Raw genomic sequence first — 26,788 nt, forward strand, 5'->3', positions numbered from 1 at the left:
CTATCGCCTGTATCTATCACGAGTGTCTCTCGTGTCACGGTAGCCACTTCGTTCCTGTGAGTACCTTCGCTCACGGCTGTAGCTCCTGCAGACAACGCAAACACACACACGAGACACCAGACATGAGCCACGCGCACAAGTGGAACATCCCGAGCCGACACTCCGAAGCGGACGGTGCCTGGGGGCGAAGAAACGAAAGCGTTGCGCGCGTCCGCGATCAACACTCGACTGCGAGGGTACTCAATCGTCCCTGCTCTCGACGGCAACTCCAGGCCGGAACTTGACGAAGTTCCCTCTCGTTCGACTGCTCCAGTAATAGAGGCGAGCAGAGCCTTGCACGAAGTAGAAACCGAAAGACAGGGGGGAGGACCCGTTTCTCGACACGCGACCCCAAACTGATTCTGAAAAGGCCACCAGACGGCTCCACCGGAAATCTCCTTTTCTGCTCGGCGAACATGCTACGGCCGGACGAGGGCTGTTTACACGAGCGAGATCCATAACGCATCCCCTGAGCACCCAGCCACATTTCGCGTGTGGCGACAGCTCCGCAAAAACACAGACGAACCCACGAAATGGCTCGACTGAACAGATGTCGAGAAAATTCGAAAGCCCCACGTAGCCAACCACGCCCACATGACACGGGATTCCCACACCGTGGAAGCATGATTTCGCCCTTCCACTTCCGGTACGTTGTAGGTAACTATACATCACAGCTCCCTCCCGCATGACACCGTACGCCTACGCTCGCACCACATGCTCCTAGTACGGCGTCGTTCAACGTATCAGTGCGCCTGAACCCGTCAAAACACTATACATGCGGCCTAGCACTTCCGACCCCTGCTGTGACAGACGAGTATACCCTTTGAGCTATAGATGAGGAGATCCTGACGTCTAGGCGGTCGGGTTCTCCCTGCTCTCCCTCTGTTTCCGACTATTTCGTTCAGCACACACTATGAGCGACGCCTCGACGGTCTCGCGCAAACAGGTGAATTCTGCTCTCTGGGTAAACGTGCCGCGGACAGCTCGTTTGGAAATGGGCGCCTAGACGGTGAACTGGAAGCAGTGCTTGCCGCACGCGTCTCCACACGAACGCCTCGGACATGGAATAACTGTTCTACGGTGCGGGTCACCACCAGCACGAGGGCGAGCCGTCAACAAGCCACAAACACGGCCTTGATCTATCAGCACATCCAGTGTGTTCCCGGACACGATGACGGAGCCCGACCGCGTACAGCATACGTGCCCAGAGAGCGTCTGCACGTCGTACACTCATACTTCGCTTGTCTCGGTGCGCAAAGTCTTGGCAACTAGATAGCGGGGCGCGGACACGACGGGGGTTGACTACGAGATGTGAGTGCGCGAACTCGGCTTCCACGTGAGACCCCCAACCGACATGAAGTGGATATCCGGAACGGACGTCAACTGCGCGCGACTGCTGCCTCTTTTTTGTTTCATGCAACCCGAGGATCTTAAACGAGCGCGAGGATCCAGCCCCTCTCTACCTGTACGGGTTGCAGACGTACACCATATACCACGTGAATGAACACCAACGCGCTTCCTCGCGTCGGTCGCGCGATGCCACCGTCGCTCACGGCGCAGAAGAGGCAGTCGAGCTCCCTTCCTCGCACCCCCAAGCGCCACGCATCCCCGGCCTCGCGCGCCTCGCGCACACTCCGTGTCTTCCGCTTTGTCATGGGCACCGCACACCGCTTCCTACACTTCACTTTGCCAAAAACAACTCCCCCCCGAACCGTTCAGGGTTCACCCTCTCTCAACGCCTTTGCACGCCCGCACAACAGTTCACCTGGCCTGCGCCAAACGTGCTCGGGACAGTCTCGCCACTCGTTTGCGAGAGGACGGATGCATTCGAAGGGTCCTCCGGCCGAAGCACTTTCGCACACTCGTCTCGACCGGAGAGACATGCACGCCCTCTGCTGAGGCCTACCTGTGGCGATCCCGTCCGCTGCCGCTTCCGCGGTAGCTGTCGTAGTTATCGTAGCTCCGCGAGCGGTCGCGGCCTCCACGGCTGTAGTAATCGCGAGATCGACTTCTTCCGTGGTATCCATCTCTGCTCGGCGATCGGTCGCGGCCGCCATGGTAACTGCCGCCTCCACGTCCTCCGTAGTAGCCCCGTCCGCCTGAATCGCGGCCTCCATAACTGCTGCCATAGCCGCTTCCATATCCTCCTCGGTAGTCATCGTAGCCGCCGTAGCGGCGGTCGTACCGCGGGCTGCGAGATCGGTAACGACCCTGAGCGGCACCAATGGGTCTGAAGACGCGACAGCACCAACCCGACATCAAAACAGATACAACACGGACACGGCAGCACACGGGACTGCCTGCAAAGAAGGCTTGCCTTCGCGGCCGAAGAACCCTGCTGGACATTCCACGCGGTTCACTGTCTGAAGCCCGCGCATATCGCCCTGATATGGCCCAGTTGACGAGAGAGGCATGTATGACACCCACTCCTCAGTCGATGTCCCCTGACATATTTGCTGACAGCAAACTGTCTATGTTGAAGCACTCTCTGCCAAATGCGTTCCGCACGCAACTTGCGTGCGCGAAGACAGCAACGCGACCGCTTACCTCGCGCGGCCAGACATCTTCTCGTCGACGCGAGCAAGGATCTTCTGTCTGGCTCGCGATCGGGCCTCCGCATTCCAGCCGAAAATAAGCAGACGCTCATCTCTGCCTCCCCGCGACCCGTCGAGGAAGATGAACGTGCCCGTCTCCTCCTCCGCACGACGCAAGTTGCTGCCCTTGCTCCCAGTCACGTACGCGACGGCGTCCACCGGAAGTGAGACAACATCGCAGTCGTCGCTGCACACACAAACCGCCCGCCAAAGACGCCACAGAATGCAAAATGGAGTTACTTTGCGCCCTCTCGGGCATCGTGAACATACTGGAGGACCCAGTAACCCCCCAGACAACCCGGAAAAACACCCAAACCGCGGTTCTATGATTTCGCCCATGCGGCAGAAAGAAACCTGACTTCGAAAGAAGCTGGCAAATGGCGCATCCTTGACCCGACGTGAGGCCCTTACCGTCCATCAGTTTCCACGTGGACGTACGACGTCCTCTGCGCGCACAGCCACTGGAGGTACTGGCGCGCGCGCGTTCGCTCTGCCAATGTTCCTGCGATATACGCATGCCGACCGACGTATTCCAGGATGGCGCCTGACGCGCGCGCGAGCTTCTTTCTGGTGCTTCCGCGCTGACCGAGAGCGTAAGAGTAGTCCTCCAGCTTGATGGGAATGCGGTCAGTATCGAAATCAGGGTTGTTCGAAAAATGCTCCTCGTCGTCCTTGATGAAGTAGCCAGGCATCTTCTGCTCTACGGCGCTCATCACCTTCAACTCGGATCCTCGGCGTGCTCGCCTGAGGGCACTCAGCATGGAACCAAAATCACAAATTGCACTGCAACTCCCAGCAACTAACTTCCTCTCCACCACCACTGACTAGCTGCCATGCACGGTCTATGTGCAACAGAAACAACTCGTTTTCTCCGTTATTCGGCAACCTTCTACAACGCGGACTCCCAATCTGCGAGCACGCGAACTTCCACGGGCGACCGGCAGTCCTTCCCGTTACTCTCCCCCCCCCAAGTAAGAAAGAGGAGCTTTCGCAACAACCCCCTCTGCCACGTACATCTCTCCAAAGATAGCCAGCTTTTCGGTTTCACCCGCCTCCTTGGAGCGGAGATCAGTGAAGAACATCAAAGTGTTCCATTCTTCCTCGACGCTGCGAAGCCCTGCTCCCTTTCGACCGGTCACGTAGCCAACGCACTCGTGCGGCACCTGCAAAGAGAGGGCCGAAATAATTCCGCTTGCATTCACGACGCGCCGTGAGAGCTGCGTTGTCGGTGATTTCCACATGATGACACAGAGAAAGTCGCTGCGCCGTCTCTGCAGCGAGGGTCTTACGACAGCCAAATACACAAAAAAGGCCGCACCTGATACAGACACAGCAGTCAGTGTGCGAAACGTGAAGCTGTGCTCATCGCCCACTCGCTGCCAGCGCGGTCGCCCCAGACGAGTAGTCCACGGAATGCCTGTTTGAGACGGACTTACATGGATGATAGTCAAATCATCTCTCTTCTCTGCGTCCGGTGGCAGCGCCACGGGACCCACGCGCTGCTGCATAACGAAGCCGATGTACATTTTCGCCCTGTCGATGGTGTCTGGAGTGCCGCGGATTTCGAGAACGGTGCGACCATCCCTCTCGAGAATGTTCAGATCCGCGCCGCACACGTGGCTCAGCTTGCGTTTCGTTCGCCCGCCTGGTAAAAAACAAAAAAAAGCCCGAAATTTGCTCCACGAAACAAAACTCTGCTCGCGTCATCCTTCCACGCACACGCCCCCAACGCCCACGCAAGCCGGAACAAGTGTGCCGCGAGCAGCAGGCGCGTCGACCCTGCACGCAGCTGCCATTGAGGTCGCTCAGTTGTGAACGACACGCACCGGAGCCGAGAATGAAAGACGCATCTTCGTCCGCGATGTTCAGAATGAAAGCCTCCTTGCCGTCGGTCCAATATCCATCAGGGTGGCGCGTGCCTTCGCGAGATCGGCTTGCAGAACGGGAGTTCCGCCGGCCGTTCTTGGAGGAGCTCCTGCGAAACAGTGACGCAGACATAAGCCAACTCAAAGTGAAGACGTTTCTCCAGCTCCAAAAAACAATCCCCGTAGCGCCTCGAGCGTCTCCGCCGGCGAGGACGGCAGATCAGCCGCTTCTCCGCTCCATCTGAAGCCATGGTCGGTCATTGCGGCGCGCTTATCAGTTGGGCAGACGCAAGACAGTGGTCTTGCGTCTGCCTGGAAGTTCATGCGTTGCCCGCCTACCTGGATTCCGACCTCCGCGGAGAACGGTAGGAGCGCGACCTGCTTCTGCGATCCATGCTTCCCGCTCGACGATCGTCGCCGTTGCCGGCGCTTTCGCGGAGTTCTCCGTCGCGGGGGAGCGATCTATCTTGCCGCGGCGACCGCTCTCTGGAGCGGGACGGTTCGCGAGAGCGCGAAGGACCTCTCGAGGATCGCCCGTCCATCTTCACGTCTTCCTCCTGCGTCATTTTGGATTGCGCCTGAAAATCGAACGTACGACAGCCTGCCCGCTCGTACTGAAACCCGTTCGGATCCCGCCCTGCACCAACAGTCGGGGAACGGAAACTCCGCCGACGGCGTTCACGACCGCGCCACAACACAGAAAAGCCGGGTAATTCAAACCCGGCACACGCAAGCTTGCTTTAGGAACCGAAGGTTGAGCGTGATCGGAGTTACCGCCACGAAAAGTGACGCTGTTCTGCAGTGTAGGTCGCTGGGAACCGTGTGACGCGGAGGGGTTGCTCAAATTCCGTCGTGTGACGCCGGGGAAGCGGCGTGTTACAAACGAAGAGGTCCAATTCTTAAGGGCAACTACACGCAAGTGAATGCGACACGCGTCCTGCAAACCGTACGCAGAAGAATAGTATATTTCTCGCATAAAATATGCGCACAGCTTTAACGACAAGGCACGCCACAAAGGGACAGAGAATAGAGAACTGTGGGGGAAGCGGAAAACACTGCCGGGCTGCCGCGGACACGAGGACGTGTGAAGGAATCACGGCGGTTGAGCTAACCTAGGAAAGTAAAATGGTAGAGATGAGAAGGCGCTGGAAGGACAGACGCCACTTGGAGAATTGCGTCGTATGTCGTGCTGCGCCCGCAACACTGGATTCTGGTTCCGAGAAAAAGAACGACTGCCTTTCCCACCACCGCAAAAGAGATGAGCAAAACTCCAACTCCAAACTAAGCCAGACACCGCCCGATGCAGAATGGACCGGGTACACGTAGACTACGGAGAAGCGGGCAAGAAGACATCCGCGAATTCCCTTTTCAAAACGGCGGGTTCCGTCTTTCGCCGGAGTGCAGCCGTGTTTAACTGGAGGGAGACATACCACAACCGAGGTGCTGTCCGCCGCTCTAACCGCTCCGGCGGACTCGCCGCACAGCCTTCATGCGCAGCCCGCACATACGCCGACCTCGATTCCCAGTCGGCAAGTGGAGTGCGACGAGCGCGATCTCGTCCCCGTCGAGAGTGCAGTGCTAGTAAGCCGAGAAACGGTTTAGCACTCACAAGTACCGCCCACCGCACCGGCTCTCCTTCGGCTCCGCAACTTTTCTCGAATCTTGCGACTCGCGACGACCCTCCTCACTGCAGACACTCTCTCTCGCGCCAGTTCCAAGCCACCACGACTTCTCAGGCTGCGTGTGCTGAGCTGCGCCCCAGGGAACGAACGTTTTGGAACCCTAAATTTGCTCTCGATGTCTGACGCCGACCCGAGCCGGGGGGCCGTCCTTGTAGTGCTATCTCCGGAGGTATCCAAGCTCACGAAGGCATCGCATGGACGAAATCGGGCTACACAACGATAACATCCGCGGCTTTAACTTACTTAGCCAGGGAGCGGCGGGAATGAAGTGTGACGTTTTCGTATCAGCAGAATGCAGTGGTCAAAGTGCGAGTGTGTGACCGCTCCATCTGAAGCGCGTGACGCTCACTGCGGAGCAATGCAGCAAGAAAGAAGACTCGTTCAAGGGCGCTTGTCAACTCAAAGAGTCTCCCCAGGGCTTTTGCCCTCTCCCTCCTGGAACGCTCTGTGCTACTCATTCACTCGTCCCATGCACGTCTAGTAACCTCTGCGATAACTGCCTGGTTTTCGTGCTGGTTTGGCAAAGAGAGGAGTCACTGGCGGCAACGCTGGCACGATTCGGATTGAGATGCCAATGAACCCAGCGGTATGGACTCCTCTCTGTTCTCTCAGCAAGTGAATGCTGCCTTGCGGGCACTGTAATTGAGACCTCCTCCGTCACAGTGGAGCTTGTCAGATTCGTATGTTCACACTCCGCGGGCCTGCCGGTCATCGGCACTGGCACTCTTTCGTCAAATCTGCCGCACCTGGTCACTGCTCATGACTCCGCGATCCGGCGTACAGTCCAACAGGCAAAACACCGCAGCGGCGGCGCCTCACATCGTCTGCTCCTAGTGAGGCCGCGACTTTCGCTACTCTGCGTGGTTTTTCTGCCTCTCAGAGCTTACGCGTCAGGCCGCCCTCAGCCGCAGTTGCACGGCAGCCCAGAAAACAGGGTTTGCCCGTTAATCTCTATTCGCCTTCCGGCGGTCAGGCACTCAGCCCTCACTATCTGCCATCCCACCCGCTGCTGCGTTGTTTTTGAAGAGCCGGCAGCATGAGCGTTTCAGCAGGTCGCGCGCCGGTTCGTGGCGCAGAGTGTAAGAACTCTGACCCGCCGTTGCACGTACGAAGCTCGGGTTCTTCCGATCCGTTAGACGCGGAGACATGTGCGAGCTGGCTGAAGCCTCGCTTGCCGCTGTCTGAGTTTGACGTAGAGGAGCACTGGTCGCCGACCTACAGCCAGCAGTTTCTCGAGTGGTGCCAAGATAGCTCGCAACACAAACTCTTTGTGTATTTCGGCCAAGTCAAGGCGCCAGATGAGCCCCCGCGGCTAGTCTTCAGCAGAAACCGGGTTCCAAGTGAAGTTCGCTCGGGGCAAGTCCGCGAGTTCGTCTTCTTCGGAAAGCGAACCGCCGCCCCGCTGACGAAGGCGACGCTGAACGAGCACGTCTTCTTTTCTTGCATCCGGGGGGACATGCTCAAGTCCCTCATCACTCTCTTAAGCGGCGTCTATGTTCCTTTCTCCATGAAAGAGCGTGGCTGGCCAGAGAACGTTCGCAAAGACTTTACCGGGCAGGTACGGATCCAGAGGCGTGCACACACGCCGTACCTATCTGCTGCAGAAAAGTAGCAGGGTCTTCGGAATTACCACTCGCGAGTAAATGCTTCTCTCCTAGGACCGACGCCAAACCTGCCTACACAGCGCCTGCTGGACTACCAACCTTGCCGGATCTGCAGGCAGCGGCAGGATATGGAGTTCTTGCCGTTAGCCCTCCGTAACAGTGTATACGCGTTGATATACTTCTCTAGTCGGAAGTTGCTAACTCACAGGGTGTTCGCTTCGGCACCCATTTGTGGCTTCCCTCCTTCTACCCAGTCGTTTGCGCATCCCATCTAGACGGCCTGGGTGTGGAGTGACGCCGTCCTGCTCGATGCCTTCGATTCCAGTTTTCAGCTGCCAGAAGCACTGCAGCTGACTACTCATGGACTTCGTTGAGGCGCAGAGCAGCTGACGTTGGAGCTGTCTCCGTAGAGTGCTTCGGACATTCGATAAGACTGCACGTCTCGCTTGTCATGGCGTCTGCACTCTGAAGCTGCAGCGCTTCCTCGCAAGCGTGACAGAGACGGTCTACCAGGCCAAAGGCGCAACGCTGCTCTACGTCCCCATCGAAGACCTGTCTGACTTAGGGGCGGCTCTGAAAGACAAGGATCTCGTCCAGCGACTAGAAGCCACAGTCATCTACTGGACCCGCCAAATCAAGGAAGTTATGATGGTTCAGGTGACTCTCGCTCTGAAGCACTGACGAAAAACTGACGCCCCCTCCACTGTCAGGGCAATAGAAAACCGTTTTTATCCGCTTGTATTAGACGTGCTGTTATCTGCAGCCACGAAAATCGACGCAGGCAGACACGCAGGCGGCACTCACAGTAGCTCTGCACGTTGACCCCCCGTGTAACGTCACCCTCCTGCAGCGCATGAGCCACAGAAGTCCCCTCAAATAAACGCAAGAGGCCGCTAGACTACATTAGTTCAGCTAATCCGCAGATCGGACTTGCAATGTTTCGACGTCGGTGGGTCTCGCGCAGGATACGACTCAAGACGCTGACAACACTGGACATCTCGACGAGATTCGTTTCTGGCGCGAGAGGGCAGTGAATTTTTCCCGGCTAATGGAGCAGTTCAAGAGCCAGGCTGTCCTAAGAATCTTCGAGTTGCTCGAGCTCTCAAAGTCAACTTACTTGAAACAGTTCAGGTTCGGCTCATAGGCCTACCACGCAGCACGACACAATCACGCGGAGCGAGTGGAGCGAGACTTGCAACTGCTGTCGAGCGTCGTTCCCTCACGAGTAGCTATTGGATGACATACACTCTGCTCTTCGTTGGAGTTGGGCGTGACTGCTGCGCAGTCACCATCCGCAGCTGGCGTTCAGAGCCAGACGGCTGAACCACCCTACACCAACTGGATATTTGTTTTTCCAGCAGCTCACGTGAAGAGATTAGAATCTCGCCTGCGCCGCGTGCCCTGTAATAGACAGACTGCTTCTCAGGAATTGCCATCAGAGAAAAGGTACCTTGCCTGAGGCACTCTGAGGACCGATCGTCCACGGCGCTGGAATCACGTGGCTAGTGTCTCTATTTTGGCGAAGCGTTTCGCAATCGAGAAGAGTGAAGCTGAGAGCATTCTTGGGGTTTCCACCACAAGTGGTCTTCGGGCAAAAGGGACTCTGCTCCTGCCATGTTACTGACCTTGCTTGCCAACTGTATTCTCACAGAGCTGTCCAAGCCGATGTTCACCAAGCCTCTCTGGAAGCTGAAGACAACCTGAAGTTCCTTTCAGCTCTGGAGAAGCCGTCAGAGAAACTGGCACAAGCAAAACCCGAGGCGATTCCGCCCATTCTTCAGCAGCTTCTCAACTCCGTCCGGATGATCTGGTCAACTTCCACTTACTACAATACGTCAGACCGCATCTCAGGTGTGTAGAAGCAGCCAACGCGGAGATGTAACACCCCAGCCCATCGGACTCGACTTGCCGAAAAAGTTAAGCGAATATGCGTCGATTGGAAAAACCACTGCCGTGGCGGGCTGTGTCCACAGCAACACACGCTGGAAAAGCTCACAAAGAGAGGCTTCTCGGAAGCCCGCGAACAGTTGGCATTCCTTGTAAAACCTTCCATACGAGAGGACTGTGACGAACAGTCAATCAACTGATCGCCGCGCCTCTAAAGGATCATCGGCGTACAGTCCTTTGCACTACGCTGCAGGCGCTTCTGTTTGGAGGGTGTACCCAATGGACTGCAGGCACATGCATGTCTCGCTGTCGAAGAGCACGGATCAGCCTGTCTCGTTGCCAGTCGTTTCCTGCGACTGTCCCTCTCAACTTTGCTCAACAGGGTTGCTTAGGAAGATATCGGCTGAAGTGATAAAGCGCTGCCAAGCTGCCATCGACCTGAGTCTAATCTGGAGCGGTGTAGTGGACAACGCGATAACGTCTCTTCAGCAGTCGACTGAGTGCGGACGAGCCTGGAAACGCCTGTATCAGCAAATGTGTAAACTTGTGAGGCGACACAGCTCGCACGGACGCCACTGGGACTTTCCCGAAGGCGCGGTGTTTGCTGAGGTAAGAGGCGTCTGCGTGCTCGTCGCTGGAGCAATTACTCACGAGGGAGTGATCTGATTCTGGTTTCAAAATGCAAAGACGCCGCAGCATATCTCGGCGATTACGCTGTTGCGACACAGGCCTGTCGGCGTTTTGCGTGCCAACTATCCGCTAAGGGGTTTGGGCATCTGCTGCGCCGCATAGGGAGAGTTGCCGGATGAGCGCTCTACAATTAGCAGTGGAAAACGAGTGCAATGGCGTGTGTAGATCCTCCCTCCCACTGCAAAGTAAATGACAGTGGAGTTATTGGTGAAGATCCTCTCTCTCATCAGTGTCTCGCGCGTACACAGCGCCGATCGCCCATAACCGAATGCGCGACTCAGAAGGCCGCTTGGGGAGCCTCCCATATGGACTGCGAGCGGGTGTGCCTTTTTTTGCTTCGCAATCTTTAGATCGACGCCTTTGTTCAGCGGTGCTGCGACCTCCTTGAGGTCTGCGAATGCCAGCGACACTTCAACACACGGGCACAGCAGATTGCGCTGCCGATGTTCGCCGGTTTTCGTTTCAAAGAAGTGTCTCGAAGTATCTACGAGATCGAGGACGCATTTGCGAAGGGGCTGCGGAGGCTGCGCGATCTGGATTATTTCGTCTTGGACGTCAAAGCCACCAAATGGCACGATGACTTCGCGGTCTTCAAAAACCAGGTGAAAAACGTCGATCTTTCTGCAGTCGTTCGCGAGCCACCGGCCGTCTTCACGTTTCGTGTCCCCTGTTCGACTCGGGAGGTTACTGGGGCCTGCCATGCAACTGCACGCTTCCGCTCCGAGGTTAGGGGCAAGAAACTAGAGAGACATCACAGGATTGCCGTACCAGTCCATGGCATCTGGAGGAAGTGCTCTCCACGTTCACCTGCTGGCGTTATACCGTGTGTAGGACGACAGGCTCTATGCCTGCGGCGAGCCCGCCCTGTGTGCCCTAGTGAAGGCAAGGGTTCCACTGCCTGGGGTGAGAACGTATACACTGAGGGACGCTGGGGTTTTATTCTTTTTAGCTGCAATATGCGTTCGTCCGTTCAGGTCAAGGACCTGGAATTCATGTACACGAATGTCATTACCTCCGCGTTCGACGGCGTCCAGACGGTCGATGCAGCGTGCCAGGTGTACGACGCATTTTACTTGCTGGCGAAGCGCACGCGGATCAAGAAATTTCTCGAAAAGAAGAACGCCGATGTCTGGAATCGCTTCATTCAGGTACACGCTGTCCCGACGCAGAGTACGTGGCGGAAACGGGCGTGTGTGAGACATACCAAAACCTCGCTCTCGCAAGCACGCTTGGCTTTCTAGCAAGCTCCTTGCGCAATGGTTGCCTACTGCGGCATCCTGGATCCTCGGAAAGCGGTTCGGGTTTCCTTTCTAGTTCCAGACGCATGCGACACCGAAACGCTGGCGGCGAAACAGTTGTGGATCTCGGGAACCCGAGGAAGACGCCAAGCATGTCGCGATGTTTTCTCGCTCCGCAGGACCTTGCCCTCGTCAAACGGCAGTTCGAATGTATCCGGAAGAACCCACCACAAGCGCTTTCGATTCCCTACCAGCATCCGAGCCACGCAGGTCTGGGCCTGTGGACTCGCGGGCTAATCCTCAAAATCCAAGCGCAGATGGACACCCTCGACGCCATGTACTACATGCCGCCCTGCCGAGAGGCCGACGTCGCACGCGAAAGTTTCAGCAGCATCCGCTCTATGCTCGTCGTAAGAGAAAATAAAGACACGCGGAAGTGCATGTGCAGACACGAACATATATATATATATATATACGAATATGCCACGGTATGCGAGCTCGTGACGAGTTGCTCTCTTTATGCATATATACGCTGTGCAGAGAGGCATACGTGGTGTGCCTTAGCCAGGTCCTCCACAGATCCGGTGCATGCACAGTGACGCACTGCCTGATGCGGTCACCCGCAGCAGCCAGGCATCACTACCTAGGCTGGTCGATCTTGGCCTGTGCCTCTCTTGCAACTCTTAAACCGGTTTGTCCCGGAGTTTAGTTGGCGCCAGAAACGCGTGTCTCTACGCGAGTTCCTTGCGTGCAGTTTTTCGTCGAACAATCCTTCGAAGAATGGTGTCAAGAGCTGAGTGGCCTCGACGGAGGCAGTGCTGCACTGACCAAACGACTTGAAAGACCGTTGCTCGTCCGCACAGACGCCAACATTCTTACGAGAGGCAGAGGTGAGAAACGCAGGCGAGTCTTCAAAGGAGTGGGAACCACGCGAGGAGCAGCTCCCACAGCCCCTAGGCATTCTTCAAAAGACACAGTTTGCGTGTGACGCGAATGCTGTGAGACTGCGGCGCTGGCCTCTCGCTCTAGCAGATTGAACGCGTCTCTTAGATCTGCTAAAAGACACTATCCGCCTCCTGACTAGGTGCAGACAAGGCTCGCAGCGGACCCTGCGTCGAGGCTGAACGGGCTTTATTGCAGTCACTGCAGGGGATGCGTTACTGCCTCAGGCGGACAGCTCGAGAGCAACTTCGACAAGACCTTGATAAAAAACCTCCAGGAGGCCTACTTTTGGCAAAAGATGCACAACCAGGGCATCAACCTGCCTTACGCTGCACACGAAATGCTCAGACACCGCGATAAGCTAATTGCGCTGCGCGAGCATGTCGCCCGCGTCGTTAGAGAGTACAACCTCATCCTAGACACTATTGCTGTGAGTCGGCTTACCTGGAAGCCGCTCTAGCCTGCACACATCAAAACTACTCAGCATGGCGCTCTTTGAGAATCTGGGTAGTCACTGTGCGCCGCGTCGCCACGTCTCTCGCCTTTCGCACGTTCGCGCTGCTCCCGTCGCCTTGACCTAGCTGAATATAGAGAGGTATCTCGCCTCTGGTACTGTTTATGCGCATGAAAACCTCATTGGAACTGCGCGTATGCCTGTTCAGCCCTCCGCCGGCCTCCACATCGGAATCTGCCGGCGGCGTTCTGCATTAAACTCTACTTGCTTTGATCATCTACATACAGTGCGCGCCAGCGTACTTGGATGAACGCAGCAAGGACGGTTTTCAGAAGCGGCGATTTGGTGTAACCGCCGAATGCGAAGAATAGGCATCTCTTCCCTCTGTGCTCGCAGCCCGATGAGCGCAGACTCTTTCAGCAGCACATCCACACTTTGGACAAACGAATCGCTCCTGGCATTCAGAAATTGACGTGGAACTCGAAAGTAAGGGACACCGTACATCCGCGCAGCGCTGCGCTGCCACTCGGCTCAAAGCTCCAGAAGCTGTCGTCACAGTGGACTTTTCTCTGTAGGGACGTACATCTGCAAGTATTTATCTGCACACGAAAACGAATAAATCCACTGTCTAGCGCCCTGGTTAGAAGAGTAAATTTGTTGTGCTTCCACGGAGATGTGGACTGCAGACCCACGAAGAGCCTTGCAACGCGCATCCGCAATGCCTTTGCTGCCGTTGTGTCAACAGGGAATAAAGGAGTTTTTCGTTCGAGACACGTTGCGAGAGTGTCAAATTGTCTACGGCTTCGTTCGCCGATTTCAAACGAATCACCAGACGATTTTGGCGCACTGCAAAGCCATTTCCGAGCTACACTTCATCTCCATTGACCGACGAAAAATCTACGCCGATGAAGAATTTCGGCACGAGCAGGCGACGAAGAAACGAGAAATCGAGGATTACCTCTCACAAGCCCACAAAGCGATCACGGATATTCTGCAGGACTCTCATCGCGTGCGTCATTCCTGGAGGTGTAAAGCAAAGCGCTCGCCATTGATACTTACTTACACCCACCAGCATATCCAAGTGCATCTTAGCCGCGATATATACGTACACATGTATCTCACTCTTTTTCATGCGTACGCATACACAAAGTTCGATGAAAATATCTGTCCTTCCAATTACAAGTATTCGTATATAAACAGCGTGCATATATATATATATATATATATATATATATATATATATATATATATATATATATATATATATATGTATATATATGTATACACGAAGATGACTATAGTGCCTGGAGGACTTTAGAGAGAGATAGAATATAACTAAGTGTTTGCCGGCTCCTGCAACCTCTTCGTCCTGAAGAGAGACACTAGCGCGTGACACTAGCTTGAGTGCCTCGGGTTGCGGCCTGCATCTGCGTTGCAGCTGTTCGAGGAACATCCTTTCGAGATCCAGAGAGAGTGGAAGTGCTACGTAGAGAAAGTCGATAAGCGCGTGGGCGACGCGCTGAAAAAAGCTGTCCGTACCTCTCTACAGGTACACGCCACATTCCCCCCCTCAGCGCGACAGATTTGCGAAAGAAGCAACACAGTCGGAAGAAGCATGAAACGTATCGCGCCACCCGACTTCAAACAACCTGCATTGAAACACTTCGTCGGCTTCTCGCTAAACCAGCACGTTCTGCCGGTTAACTCTGTTTTTTTCGCTGTGTTGCGTCGTAGCTCGCCTGGCGTCGCGCGAGCCTCTCCGAACCATGCATGCGCATGACCGCCTGCCTGTCGTTCGTGATGTGACAGCATTTAGAGTTCTTATCCGACGCTTTTTTCCTGCTTCGGGGGCGTGCAGGATCTTTCGAAAGTCCTCAACCCCGCAGGCGGCAAGACAAGCACGCTTGACGTTGTGCCGCTGTTCAAAGTGCATGCGGTTCTCGACAGCCAGAACCGCATGGACTTCAAACCCTCGATGGCGGATCTGAAGGAGCTCCTACAAACCGTCTGCAAAGACTTGTGCCTCACGCTGCAAGTCGTCCCGCGGCTCAGGGAGCACCTTCAAACGCTCAAGTACCGGAACCACCGCCGCAGCACGCAATCAGATACATATATTTATAGATATAGATATATATGGACATATATATGTAGTCGGGGGTTGATATATGCGCATAGAAGAGCGTTACCTCATTGCACTGTGAAGCATATCTGTAGGCGTCACGTGGAAGTGGGAACCTGTCATTTGAGAGGTGCCTGTACTCGTTAGAGGAAATGAACGGAAGGGACGCAACCACTGGAGCTGACAGCCAACGGCTGGGCAGACGCCTTGCGGTGCTTCAACAGAAAAAATACAGGAGTTCAAGGAAACATGGCTTCGTGAGTGAATACCCTCGGAAAACTGTTTATGGCTCCTGTACGAGCTCTGGCATGAAAATGTGTACAAGAAAAACAGTGCTAATTTACTGAATTATCACTTACGTGTGCACATACTCAAACTGTCTCCGTATTTTCTCACGGCCAGCTGGACACCGGTGCTCTTGTTCTCACACGTGACAGGCGCATGCAACCGCGGGATGCGGCTTCCACGCAAAGACACTACTCTTTGAAACACGCATATTCTCTGTCAATATGTTTGTTGTCTCTGCGTTTGCGAATTATTTGGCGTGGCTTCGACCGCTCGCTCAGCGAGATTAAGGACGCGTCGGACTCAGATAAAATCGAATCAGGTATGCGCCACTGACGCCTAGCGAGGCGTCAGCGATACGGCACCTGAAGGGACTCATGTGCGTTTAACGAAGCCTGTCAGCGACATGCATTTAAGCAAAAGTCAAAACACGCATCTTGACTCTCGGGAGCCGCGAACGATATTTTCGTCTTGATCTCTCTGCACACTCTACAACACGAACTGACAAAGATGCTGCATAGGCGGGTGGGACTTGGTTGGCTGTTGCCCGTTTCCTTATGCAGAGAGCCAATTAGGAGATGGAGAGGAGGCGAAGGCCGATGACAAGAAGTTGCCATCGACGTTCTACGAAATGGTTTCCAAAGACGACGACTGCGTGCGCATAGTCATTCAGGTCGGATTCTCGAAAACGAACATCGGCGGAGCCGATTTTAAGCATGCTCCGTGACACGCCTACATACAGCTAAATTCCTCATTGCCTCTCGATCGACGCCCCCCGCTCTCCGCGTGTATTCACGGAATCCGACAGTCTCTCTACGCATCCGCCTCTTTGCATAACACACATAGAAATGCTCGCGATAGGCCCTAGCCAAACAACAAACCAACATGCATATACATAAATATAAATAGAAGCCGGCGTTAAGCCAGTCAGCGGCACTGTTGCAATCGTGAAAGTTCAACGCCTGCTGAGCGACACCTTGGCGTCCGCATGCGAGACCTGATTTTGTCGCTTGCGCAGATCATGAAGGGCTTGGCGAACTGCGCGTCGAAGCTGCAAGAGCGCCTCAAGTGGTGGCGGAACAACTACCAACCGATTGTCTCGCAGAACAGAGAGGAGATTATTCGCAAATACGCGCGAACGGAACGCCCTCTGCCGGTCATCTGCACGAATATCCAGAGATACAAGGAACTCCAGGCAGACATTCAGCAAGAAGAATTCAAAGTAACTCCAAGCTCTGTCGAGCAGGCAGACTCACTCCACTGCTGGTGCTTGAAAAGGCCACACCCCACACCGAAAGCGAGTCTCGATTGTACCCTCCAATTACAAAGTCATATACATCTACATACTCATACAGATGCTCGCGTATCCTCGAATGGAGTTGGTGGCAGCGCAGTCGAATTCTTTTAGAGCAGGATTCTCTGGTCTCCTGTCACGGCAGCTGCAGGCGTTTTTGGCATTGGAACTAAGAAGTGCTCACAGGCCACCAGGCAGAGCAGAAATTTATTGAACTCCTGGGTGTTGTTGCTTCGCCCTCCTCGCGCCTCGAGGACAGTCTGAGCCGTGGGTCTCATAGACGCGATTGGCGTATGCATTTCCATTCTGAAGACATAAAGACACCTATATAAGCGTGGAAGTTTTTTCTACTCTCCCACTCTCTCTTCAGATCACAATCTGTTTTATCGAGGGCGACTTCACGATTCTGAAGCAGGCGCTGACGAATCACTGCCAGCAGTGGCTGGTGCAGCTCGAGGCCTACCTGCATCGAAACGCCACCCGGGCAGTCGAAAACCTGCTCGACTACTTCCAAAGTGAGACTGCGAAGACAAAAGCAAAAACAGCTAAACCGGAGTGCGTGCTCCTTTCAGCTACCCTGCGAGTGCGCGCCTCTGTTTTCGAGGCCGTGCGAGAGGCGTGCGATAGACCTTGCTTGACCTCACCGGGTGAAATACGCTGAGACCCGGCTCGACTTGTGCAGCGAACGCGGAGAGTCTGCGGAAGGTTCCACAGACGACAGAGGAGATTCGCGAGAAACTGCATCTTTGGCACAAATGCAAAGGAGACGTCCCCTACCTCGAGGAGCGCATACGCCCGATCGACGAGCAGTTTGCGAAGCTCTTCGAACTTGGAGGTAAAACCTAAACCCTAAACGCGCTCCACGGCCACGCATTTCTTTGCATGCCCACACCCTCTAACGCCGGGTGGACGAGTTACAAGCGCCTGCGCAGTTCCGCTTCGCAGTGAGATCTGTGCCGCAGAATGCGGAGCATTCGCGTTGTCCAAGTCTGCAAGAGCAGGTTCGATCATCTCAAAGGAGTCTCGCGAGAGAGTCTGCCTTGGCGTCGCTCCATGCCCTAGGCGTGCTGGCGCCTCACTTGTCACTGTTAGGTGCCTCCGGCTGGCGGCTAAAGCCCTATGCCTTCTTTCGCTTTCCGCTGCCTGTGTAGCAATGTCCGCCCTCACGCGCTGCTTCCACGCGCAGACTTGCATCGTTTCCTGAGCCATCCACGTGCCGGCTCTCTCTCTAGCCCTGTGTCTTGTCCGAACCTGCGCGTTGACCGGACAATTGGGTGTCTCCTCTGGTTTCTCAGTGCAAATTCCCGAGCACGAGGAAGCTCAGCTGCAGTCGCTGAGGCGCAGAGCGGAGGAATTCGAGGCGATGCTGGAGGAAACAGAGGCCATGCTGAGCAAGTAAGTCGTTGTCGCGGCCCTTCACCGCAAACTGGGCAGCGGACCGCGCGCCCTGCGCTGCTTTTTTGCATCCTCGATGTCTCCATCTGCCTCCATCGTGCCTCGCGGATGCAGGAAGGCGAGAGCGAAGCCGAGCTACCATGTCCTCTCGCCTGCCGCAGCACTTGCAGGAAACTCCAATCATGTGACACCGTCCCCCCCTCCCCCCCCCCGTTTTCGGCGTCTGCCCTCTTGAAGCGCTCCGCTCTTGCTTTGCTCTCTCCTTCTTCTGGTTTCGTTGTCACATCGATCCTCCTCGCCTTCTTGTGTGTGCTTCCTCCGCCCTGCCGCCTCTACATTTAGAACGAAGAAGGCCATGTCGGCAGACATGGAGAGGCTTATGCACGGAATCGAGCGGCAAGCTGCGGACCTGTTGAAGAAGTTCCAGGCGTCCGCGCCATTCGACGGCCTCGCGTTCAACTACGCCCCCCACGTTGCCTTCCACACCATCGCGCTCTTTCGCGCCGAAGTTGAGAAGCTCCGCGAGAGCGAAACCCAGCTGAAACCCAAACTCGCCTTCTTCCAAATCGAATGCGTGCAGTTCTCTGAGCTCGCAAAAATGGAGGGCGACTTCCAGATGCTCACGGAGATCTGGACGTTGGTTGTAAGCGATACGTTCACACACCACCACGGCCAGACAAACTCGCACACGCACTCATATGCGCAAGATGAATGGGAAAACATCCACAGTGGAGTAAAAGGGCACCGAACAGCCTGTAAGACCGAGAAATAGGTGCCCGCCTGTGCGACTGCAGCAGGCTAAACGTGTAAGCGTGGAAGACCCTTTCCTCTCTCTGTATGTGTACATGCATAAGGGTGGTTAGGTACGCGGATATATACGTTAAGCTACCTACCGATTACACATATATATGTATATGTTTATATATGTAGGCATGTTAAACGTCTGCGGATCTGTAACCAGTCCGTCCCTCGCTGAGAGTACACTCGAATGCGCACGGATGCAGCCAATCGCCCAGGCGAGCAAAATCCCCTGTTCTGCGGCGAGCGGAGAGTTTGCTCAATCATGCGTAGAAAGACAATTATTCAGTTAGATGACGTAATAATGCCAGATGACGTACACTTCTAATGCATACGAAAATGTATGCTTTGCCACATTGACGCTGAACCTTAGCCAACTGCATTTTGACCACCCGTCACATGCGAGCGACTACTGTTTTCCAACGCGCATCCCGCCACACGTGCGTTCGCGGCTGCGATGCCTGCGATGCGTGTGCCTGGCTGGTTGCCTCTACAAGGAAGAATGGAATGCGGAGTGGAGCGCCATCCAGACGCAGGCGCTCTGCGCGCTGAGCACGACGGAGCTCGACAGAACGGCCGACGCCTTCCAGAGCCGCTTGACGAAGATGGAGGAGATTCGAACCTGGCCGGTCTGGCGCAAGTGCCAACGAGAAATCGACCAGTTCCGAAAAGGGCTGCCGCTCGTCAGCAATCTGCGTAGCCCGGTGAGAGAGTTCTCGTGGAGCGTACACCTTGAAACGGAAGAGAAAGTGCGCAGACGTCGCTGCTGCAGTGCGAGCCGAGCAAGGACGCCCTCTGCGCAGGCGTGGTGTCCACGGCGGCGTAGGCGCGCAGCTCGACACGAAGCCTCTATCCACAGAGGCCACGAACAACGGAAGCTCTCACAAACAAACGCATGCGTCTCTCGCGAATAAGACTACATGAGACTCAACGAAGCGAGTGCGACGGAGGTGGGAGGAATATCCCAAGAAAGCCGAATGCGTCGTGTGTGTGACGCACAAACTGCAGAGGCATGGCGTCCTTTACCCTCCAACCTATACGCCTTTCTTTGAATTGTACATGCGTGCCTCCGGATGTCGCCAGGCTCTTCGCGAGAGACACTGGGCTCGGATCAAGAAGGAGGTCGCTGAGCCCTTCGATCCTCAGTCCAGCGACTTTACTCTCAACGCCGTTGTGCAGTTGGATTTGATCCGCCGCGCAGGTGAGAAGTACGAGACGCATTTCAACTCCTCTTTGTCCGAAAACTTGGTCTGTGTCTCTCTGCTCTCCTCCCAGTCAGCTGGGCTTGCCGTCTACAGAAGGAGGCAAATCCATTGCTCTGGCTACCGATGCGCCCGTCTATCCACATATATCGCAACCTCTGCAGCTGTGGCTGGAGATCCCTAATCGGATCGTAGATCGAATCGTGTATGCACTAGTCTCCGTCTCTGCATACGAGCTTGTCTGCGGCAGCGACAGACTGCGTGGAATGACGTAGACGCCTTCAGACAAGCTAGCTCACCGAGACCGGAGCAGCATCTGTCTCTCGAAAAGAGACATACCTTATAAGACGGATTGTCGCATGCGGGGTGGAGCCGCAGCCTGACGAGACGCCAATCATCTACGCCGCGGCTGCCAAGTATCTGGGACTTTTGACTTCACTTGTCACTCTCCCAGCGTGGCTCGATGGCTGGTGCGATGTGATTGTTTCAGACTTGATTGGGCGTCTGGCGGACGAAGCGCGCAAAGAGTACAAGATTGAGTCTGCTTTGCAGGAAATTGCCTCGACGTGGGCAAACATGCGCCTCGACGTCGGCGCGCACAAGGAGACGCTACTCAAGTTGAAGGGAAATGAGGAGCTGTTCAACATCCTTGAGGAGAACATCCTCACGCTCAGCGTGATGAAGTCCAATCAGTATCACTTGCCCTTCAAGGAGGAAGTCGAGCACTGGGAGAAGACCCTCGCGCACGTCTCGGAAGTGATTGAGACCATCCTCCAAGTGCAGAAGCAGTGGCTGTACCTTGAAAATGTCTTCAGAGGTAAGCCGCAGGTAGTGCAGGATTTGTGGAACCTTCCTGATTCGCGCATGTCTTCAGTGAACTTGCGTCCTCAGCTGAGACCTCTGCAGGGAAGGGCGTACCGCACGTTTAGAGAAACACACACGGAGCGGGCGGGCTGAACGATCGTGAACAGCGGCGCGCAATGCAATTTCTGAGAGAGGTACAGCGAAGGAGTACTCCTCGTGAGTCGTGTGTGTACGCCACTACCCCTGTGGACACAATTTGCCCGTGTAAGCGCGTCCCGCGTTTCTGTGTGAAGCTGCTTTCGGAACAAAACACGACAGAAACACTTGAACGTGAGAAACCAGGAGAAACGAACTGGACGCAGACGCGTTCCCTCTGCATCTCGATGGTTGCTGCGCATGCGCAAGACGTGAGCCTACACACGCACACAAATTGTGATCACCTGCGCACCAACATTCGCACATATGTGTATATATATATATATATACAGTGAGACTCAAGACACCTTCATCCTTGCCCCGCGCCCCGCCCCCGTCCCCACCTGTCACTGCAGACACACACCTGGCTTCGCGCATCTCCGGTTTTTGTTTGTTGTCCTCTTGAACTGGCTGTCTGTGCACTTAGGGTCGGACGATATTCGCCAGATGCTTGCTCAAGAGGCGGAGCAATTCGACAGCGTGCATGTGGCCTTCGTGGCGCTGCTCTCGCGCGTCCGAGCAGACTCGAACGTCCTGCGAACGTGCGCGCTTCCTGGCGTGCTGCGCGAACTCATCGAGATGAACGAGACGCTGGAGCGCCTGCAGAAGTCTCTTGATGACTACCTCGAGGAGAAAAGGTACCGCTGCTAACGCTGATGCCTAACACGAAAGGGAAAAGGAAGCGCGACGTCCTACCAGACTATGTGAAGGGCGGTCTGAATCCTCGCGCACTGGCTAAGGCATTGTACGAAAATGCGCGCCAGTCATACACTCAGGGAGGGTAAGCTGAGGGGGTGCCTCGAACAGATATTTCGATCAACGGCGCTGTTAAAACGGAAGCGAGAGGCATAGTAGCGCTGAGTAGCAGCTTGCAGGAGGCAGCCTATGCGGTGACGCTCCTGAAGCGACAGCGAAAAGTGTTGTTACTAGGTAGACGCCTTCCGCTCGAACTGGTAGGCTGAACGAGGAAACCGTGGAGTGTAGAGGACCGCATCAGGTGTACTTTGCACACAGACGTCTATCTGCACGTGTACGATCACGCAGTCTAAGAGTGACGCCTGCAGTGCGCGGAAACCCGGTCCTTGCAGTCCAACTACAAAAGAGTCGAAGAAAGCCTGAGCGGACGAGGCTACACTTTCTGCCTCTGCGCATGTGGAATTCCACGTTCTCTGCGCGTTGCTTCTCTGTGCAGGCAGGAATTCCCGAGGTTTTACTTTCTATCTAACAGCGATCTGCTGGAGATACTCGGTCACTCGAAAGAACCAGATCACATTCAAAAACACATAAAGAAACTCTTCGAGGGTACCAAGCTGCTCGACCTCCTTCCCCCCGGTAGGCTCCTTGTCGCTCCGGCCTGCATGTGCTTTGTGCGGAGCTCCTTCTTTACCTTCCACACCCACGCACACATATGTTCTGCTCGTTAAACTTTTACGCATACATGCACCTGCACGCGTACTCGAGTACGGCCTGAAAAGATGCCATCTACGTTATATGTTTTGAGGCACGTAGCTAGGCAGCTGAGGTGCCTGTATACCTTGAGAGTCGACGTGCGTGCAGTCATGCACACGCGCTCAAGCGAGTAGGCCAACGTCGCAACAAACTGAATGTAGGTTTATATTTTCCAACAGAGCTTCTCATGGGGACTGTAAGAGTGCGCATAGGTGCCGTCTCTGCACATTCATAGATGGAATAAAACACGGAGGAGTCCTAGGGGCTTGAGGCATTCGCTGGCGCTCAGGAAAGCGCCAGAACAAGACGTGGGACGCGGAGGGCCTGATTGGACAAGACGGCGAAAAAGTGAAGTTCCAGCCCAAGCATGTCGTTCTCGAAGGCCCTGTCGAGTGCTGGCTAGGCAAGGTCCGATCGCGTCCACCTCCTGGATCCTCTCAAATCTATCAGGCAATTCCCACCAGGACTTCACGAAAAGCCCTTACACCCAGCAGAGACCCGCAACGTCGATGTGGCTTGCAGAAGCACAAGCCGACGATTACAAGCGTAATCGTCCCGGATCTCTTTTCGGCGGCGGCGTTGTAGCTACTGGGATTCTCGTCAAGGATTTAGAAACACCTAAGCGCTATCTGCGAGACAGGGGAGCAAGAAACACAGAGTTGCAGCTCACTTAAAGAGGAACGAATTTGTTTTCGCACCACGTCAGACACCTGAATACCGACTGCTCGTGGCTCGAGCTAGAACCCCGACGGGAGACTGGCCCAAGCCGTCGGCTTCAGCCGCCTGAGTCCTTGGACCCAGTGCGAGAGAGCGCGTGCCTAGGCGGAGTCGACCCCTGGATGAAGCAAAGAAAATACAAAGGGGTCACGAGAGAGGGGTATCGGGACGCGCGCTGTGACCACATCTGTTTGGAGTTATCGCAGATGTATTTATTCAGGTCGAGAAGAGCATGCGCGAGACGCTGAAGCGGCAGCTCCTCGCCACGCACCAGGCGAACTTGGCGAAAGGGACTAAGAAAGAGAGATGGCTCAAGGAAAGCTGCGGCCAGCTCACCATCACCTCCAGCCAGATCGCGTGGTATCGCATGCGGCTCTTACCCACTCTGCAAAACACCAGCCGCCTGCACCTGACCGAAGCACCGCGAGATATCCAACTCTGTATTGACCTATCCACTGGCATCGCTGTGTGGCCGCTTGCACACGCCCGTAAACAAAAATGTATACATGAAACTGTGAGTATACACGCTATCCGCAGATGTATATATATATATGCATACGTTATACGTAGATATATATATATATGCAGCAGCACGCTGAGACGTCGTAGGATACGAGAGGCTGTAGAGCCCGGGCTGCCTGAGGAAGCTGGCGCCGTCGAGCAGGAGCCCAGGGGAAGCGAGAAGCGTCATCCGCCTGCCGCCCCGAGACGAACGCTTCGCGTCGAACTCAAACTCGCTGCGTGCCGCATGAATTTCAGGACGACAGACACAGAGACCGCGCTACGCAAGGTGGCCAAGGGAAGCAAGAACGCGTTGAAGCAGCTGAAGAAACAACAGTGTCGCTACCTCACGAAGCTGATCGACTTAGTTCGTCAGTCGGTGACTCCAATGGAGCAGGCCAAACTCGTCGCGCTCATTACAATCGAGGTCCATGCGAGAGATGTCCAAGTACGGAGAATCACCCACGGCTGAAGTTCCGAAGAGGATTGTCTCTTACAACCGCGAATACCTTGTGACTGATAAGCCATCCGCACCGTCAATCACGTCGAGGTCTTTCTTGAAGAGGGAGGTCTCTCTTGCTTGAACGCCGACCCATACTTTACGATGTCCACTGCTTCTGGAGGGAAGCGTCCAGAATATCTCCCTCACCTTGTGGCAACAAGCCTCTGTATCCGCAGCTTCGGGCCAACTGAAGCGACTGTTGTCTTCTCGCACATGCGTAATATGCTGCGGAGGCGCGTGTAGGAACTCCCCCTGAGGCTATGCAGTCTGTGGATAGCCACGTGGGCTGATATGTCTCACTACCGGCAAAACGGACACTGCCTACACAACAGACAAAACTTTGGTTATGCCACTTCTCACTCATGAGGGCGCATGCTTGATACAGCCATCTATCAGCCCTGGAAAGCGCGATGTTTGTGAGCCCTACCCTGAGCAAACGGTATTCTGCGAGGAAAGTCAGTATTCGGCGTACGCCAGAATGCTCCCATTGCTCGGCTTTGCGTTCAGGAGAGGCTAATTCAAATGCGCTGCGAAAGTGACAATTGTTTCGCTTGGAAGTCTCAGTTGCGATTTGAGCTCCGCGAAGACTCCATAGACGACAGACAAGGCAGTGAGCGTGCAGGCATCTGGCTCCAGTTGCTGTCCCTCCATCCGCAGCGCACTACACCTTACGGCAAAAACACCTCGTGTGACACGCGATGGATGAGGCGCTGATGCGCGACGGGGCAACAGGCTAGCAACAGAAGACACAGGCTGTCTCATACGTGCCACATACAAACATGAACGCTCTTCCAGCGGTACGTCGCCATTTCCTTTGATGCGCCATCGCATGCACAGACTTGCGCACGTACGCAAGTAAAGAGGCATATGCGTGACGGCCGTGCTTTTCGCAACCGCTGAAGAGACTCCTGCAGACAGATGCAATGTAGAACGGTTTCGCCTTTGCATGCAGACGGAACTGCGTCGCAGGGCCTCGGTTTCATGGGCTGTCAAGTGCTCCAGACAGAGACTGTGACTACGTACGGCTACGAGTATCAGGGCAACAACGGGCGCCTCGTGATCACGCCACTGACCGACAAATGCTACATGACGCTGACGATGGCGCTGCACTTGAAGCTCGGCGGCTGCCCACAGGGCCCTGCAGGCACTGGTGCGTTCGAAAAAAGAAATCTGTTCCTCGCGAGCAGTCAGTTAACGTTGTCGGAGTGTCTCGGTGGCTTTGTGTGCGGCGCGGCCGCCGCATGAGGATGCCTCTTCGTATTCCGTTCTGTGGCAATTGCGCGTCGAAGGTCGTGGTTAGAGTTGCCAGTGCGTTGTTCTCTGGCTTCGACGCATAGCGTCGAGCCTTCAAGCCGACTGGAATGCATCCACTTCGATTCTTTGACGCCTGGAAAGCAACAGGGAGAGGCCCGCTGGCAGCGCGGTCGTGGCGCCTGCGTGGTGGGTGTAGCCCGTATTCACTCTCCCGCTTTCTGCTGGCTTCGAGCGCGCGTTCAGGCAAGACAGAGACTGTGCGCGATCTGGGTAAAAGCATCGCAAAGCTGGTGCTCGTCTTCAACTGCTCAGATGCCCTGGACTACATCTCGCTGGGGCGGATCTTTAGCGGCCTCGCGCAATCGGGGACCTGGGGGTGCTTTGACGAGTTCAATCGCATCGAAATCGAGGTCTTGTCTGTCGTCGCGCAGCAGATCTCAGTCATCCAACACGCGCTTCGGTGAGCTCGTGATCTCTTGGCAAATACGCAGACACCAGACCAGCGTGAAGCCTCGCCGGTCCTCAGGTCGACTCAGGGCGAAGGCTGGTGGAAGGAGGGGCTGCGGGCTTGTAGGCCTCTGTGTCTTGGAAACGTGCTCACTCTCTCGGCTCTCGGAGCTTTCGCGATCGGCCTTGAAAACCCGCTCACGTCCCAACGGCGCACTGCACTGATACCCTTTCACGTGTCTTCGCTTCCGTGGAGGTTTTTTTTCCCTCGTCTTCGGGATGCATGTCTCCTCAACTCAGCTGACCTTCTTTATCTCGCACCCACGCTTTCCTTCATCCTGAAGCATCTACATTCAGCTCTCGCGCCGCTCCATGCCCTCTGAGACAGGAACGCGTCCTTCGCTGACGTCCGCTGCCGCTGGCTGTCTCTTCGTTTTGCAGCGAAGTGCCTGCGCACTGCGAGAGTCCTCAGAATCTCAAATTCCTCTTTGAAGGCCAGCGCGTGCGGCTCGACCCGTGCTGCGGCATTTTCATCACGATGAACCCGGGCTACGCTGGGCGCACAGAGCTCCCCGACAACCTGACCAGCCTCTTCAGGCCTGTCTCCATGATGAGTCCCGATCTCGCAATGATCTGCGAAATCGTGCTCTTGGCTGAAGGCTTCGAGGTGAGACCAGAGGCTGCGCATGGGACAAGACACCTTGAAACCTAAAGAACACGCATCCGCTTATCAGTTGCTGCAGGGCACGCAGCCGTGCAAGGTTTTTCGGGCGCGCCTCTGCATCAGGCATATATACCTATATATATATATATATATATATATGTAGAGAT

At 55.3% G+C, this 26,788-nt stretch overlaps 2 protein-coding genes across 2 annotated transcripts in view; one reads left to right on the top strand and one right to left on the bottom strand.

The window, feature by feature from the left end:
• BESB_037060 (domain K- type RNA binding proteins family protein) lies at nucleotides 1–5,064 on the bottom strand (the record flags this gene model as incomplete). Its single annotated transcript, XM_029362292.1, has 8 exons — nucleotides 1–85; nucleotides 1,946–2,269; nucleotides 2,587–2,820; nucleotides 3,045–3,377; nucleotides 3,648–3,796; nucleotides 4,070–4,278; nucleotides 4,460–4,608; nucleotides 4,838–5,064. The coding sequence occupies 8 exons, from the start codon at nucleotides 5,062–5,064 to the stop codon at nucleotides 1–3; spliced, it is 1,710 nt and encodes a 569-aa protein (XP_029221257.1).
• Nucleotides 5,065–7,216: 2,152 nt separating this feature from the next.
• Nucleotides 7,217–26,788, top strand: part of BESB_037070 (dynein, axonemal, heavy chain 2 family protein) — a gene marked incomplete at both ends in the record, with an annotated part of 40,882 nt that continues 21,310 nt past the window's right edge. Inside the window, 33 exons of the mRNA XM_029362293.1 lie at nucleotides 7,217–7,738; nucleotides 8,256–8,441; nucleotides 8,749–8,915; nucleotides 9,436–9,635; nucleotides 10,054–10,280; nucleotides 10,712–10,963; nucleotides 11,336–11,509; nucleotides 11,779–12,009; nucleotides 12,354–12,489; nucleotides 12,769–12,971; nucleotides 13,392–13,481; nucleotides 13,741–14,004; nucleotides 14,434–14,544; nucleotides 14,854–15,068; nucleotides 15,681–15,721; nucleotides 15,963–16,072; nucleotides 16,418–16,621; nucleotides 17,064–17,208; nucleotides 17,376–17,528; nucleotides 17,989–18,088; nucleotides 18,431–18,731; nucleotides 19,384–19,590; nucleotides 19,970–20,087; nucleotides 20,579–20,905; nucleotides 21,515–21,725; nucleotides 22,280–22,419; nucleotides 22,826–22,944; nucleotides 23,474–23,613; nucleotides 24,013–24,202; nucleotides 24,764–24,866; nucleotides 25,209–25,406; nucleotides 25,754–25,970; nucleotides 26,423–26,624. Coding sequence (XP_029221258.1) covers nucleotides 7,217–7,738; nucleotides 8,256–8,441; nucleotides 8,749–8,915; nucleotides 9,436–9,635; nucleotides 10,054–10,280; nucleotides 10,712–10,963; nucleotides 11,336–11,509; nucleotides 11,779–12,009; nucleotides 12,354–12,489; nucleotides 12,769–12,971; nucleotides 13,392–13,481; nucleotides 13,741–14,004; nucleotides 14,434–14,544; nucleotides 14,854–15,068; nucleotides 15,681–15,721; nucleotides 15,963–16,072; nucleotides 16,418–16,621; nucleotides 17,064–17,208; nucleotides 17,376–17,528; nucleotides 17,989–18,088; nucleotides 18,431–18,731; nucleotides 19,384–19,590; nucleotides 19,970–20,087; nucleotides 20,579–20,905; nucleotides 21,515–21,725; nucleotides 22,280–22,419; nucleotides 22,826–22,944; nucleotides 23,474–23,613; nucleotides 24,013–24,202; nucleotides 24,764–24,866; nucleotides 25,209–25,406; nucleotides 25,754–25,970; nucleotides 26,423–26,624 — 6,204 coding nt within the window. The remainder of the gene's footprint in view (nucleotides 7,739–8,255; nucleotides 8,442–8,748; nucleotides 8,916–9,435; nucleotides 9,636–10,053; nucleotides 10,281–10,711; nucleotides 10,964–11,335; nucleotides 11,510–11,778; nucleotides 12,010–12,353; nucleotides 12,490–12,768; nucleotides 12,972–13,391; nucleotides 13,482–13,740; nucleotides 14,005–14,433; nucleotides 14,545–14,853; nucleotides 15,069–15,680; nucleotides 15,722–15,962; nucleotides 16,073–16,417; nucleotides 16,622–17,063; nucleotides 17,209–17,375; nucleotides 17,529–17,988; nucleotides 18,089–18,430; nucleotides 18,732–19,383; nucleotides 19,591–19,969; nucleotides 20,088–20,578; nucleotides 20,906–21,514; nucleotides 21,726–22,279; nucleotides 22,420–22,825; nucleotides 22,945–23,473; nucleotides 23,614–24,012; nucleotides 24,203–24,763; nucleotides 24,867–25,208; nucleotides 25,407–25,753; nucleotides 25,971–26,422; nucleotides 26,625–26,788) is intronic.

The sequence above is a fragment of the Besnoitia besnoiti genome, chromosome II, assembly GCF_002563875.1.
Source record: "Besnoitia besnoiti strain Bb-Ger1 chromosome II, whole genome shotgun sequence".
Classification (NCBI taxonomy): domain Eukaryota; phylum Apicomplexa; class Conoidasida; order Eucoccidiorida; family Sarcocystidae; genus Besnoitia; species Besnoitia besnoiti.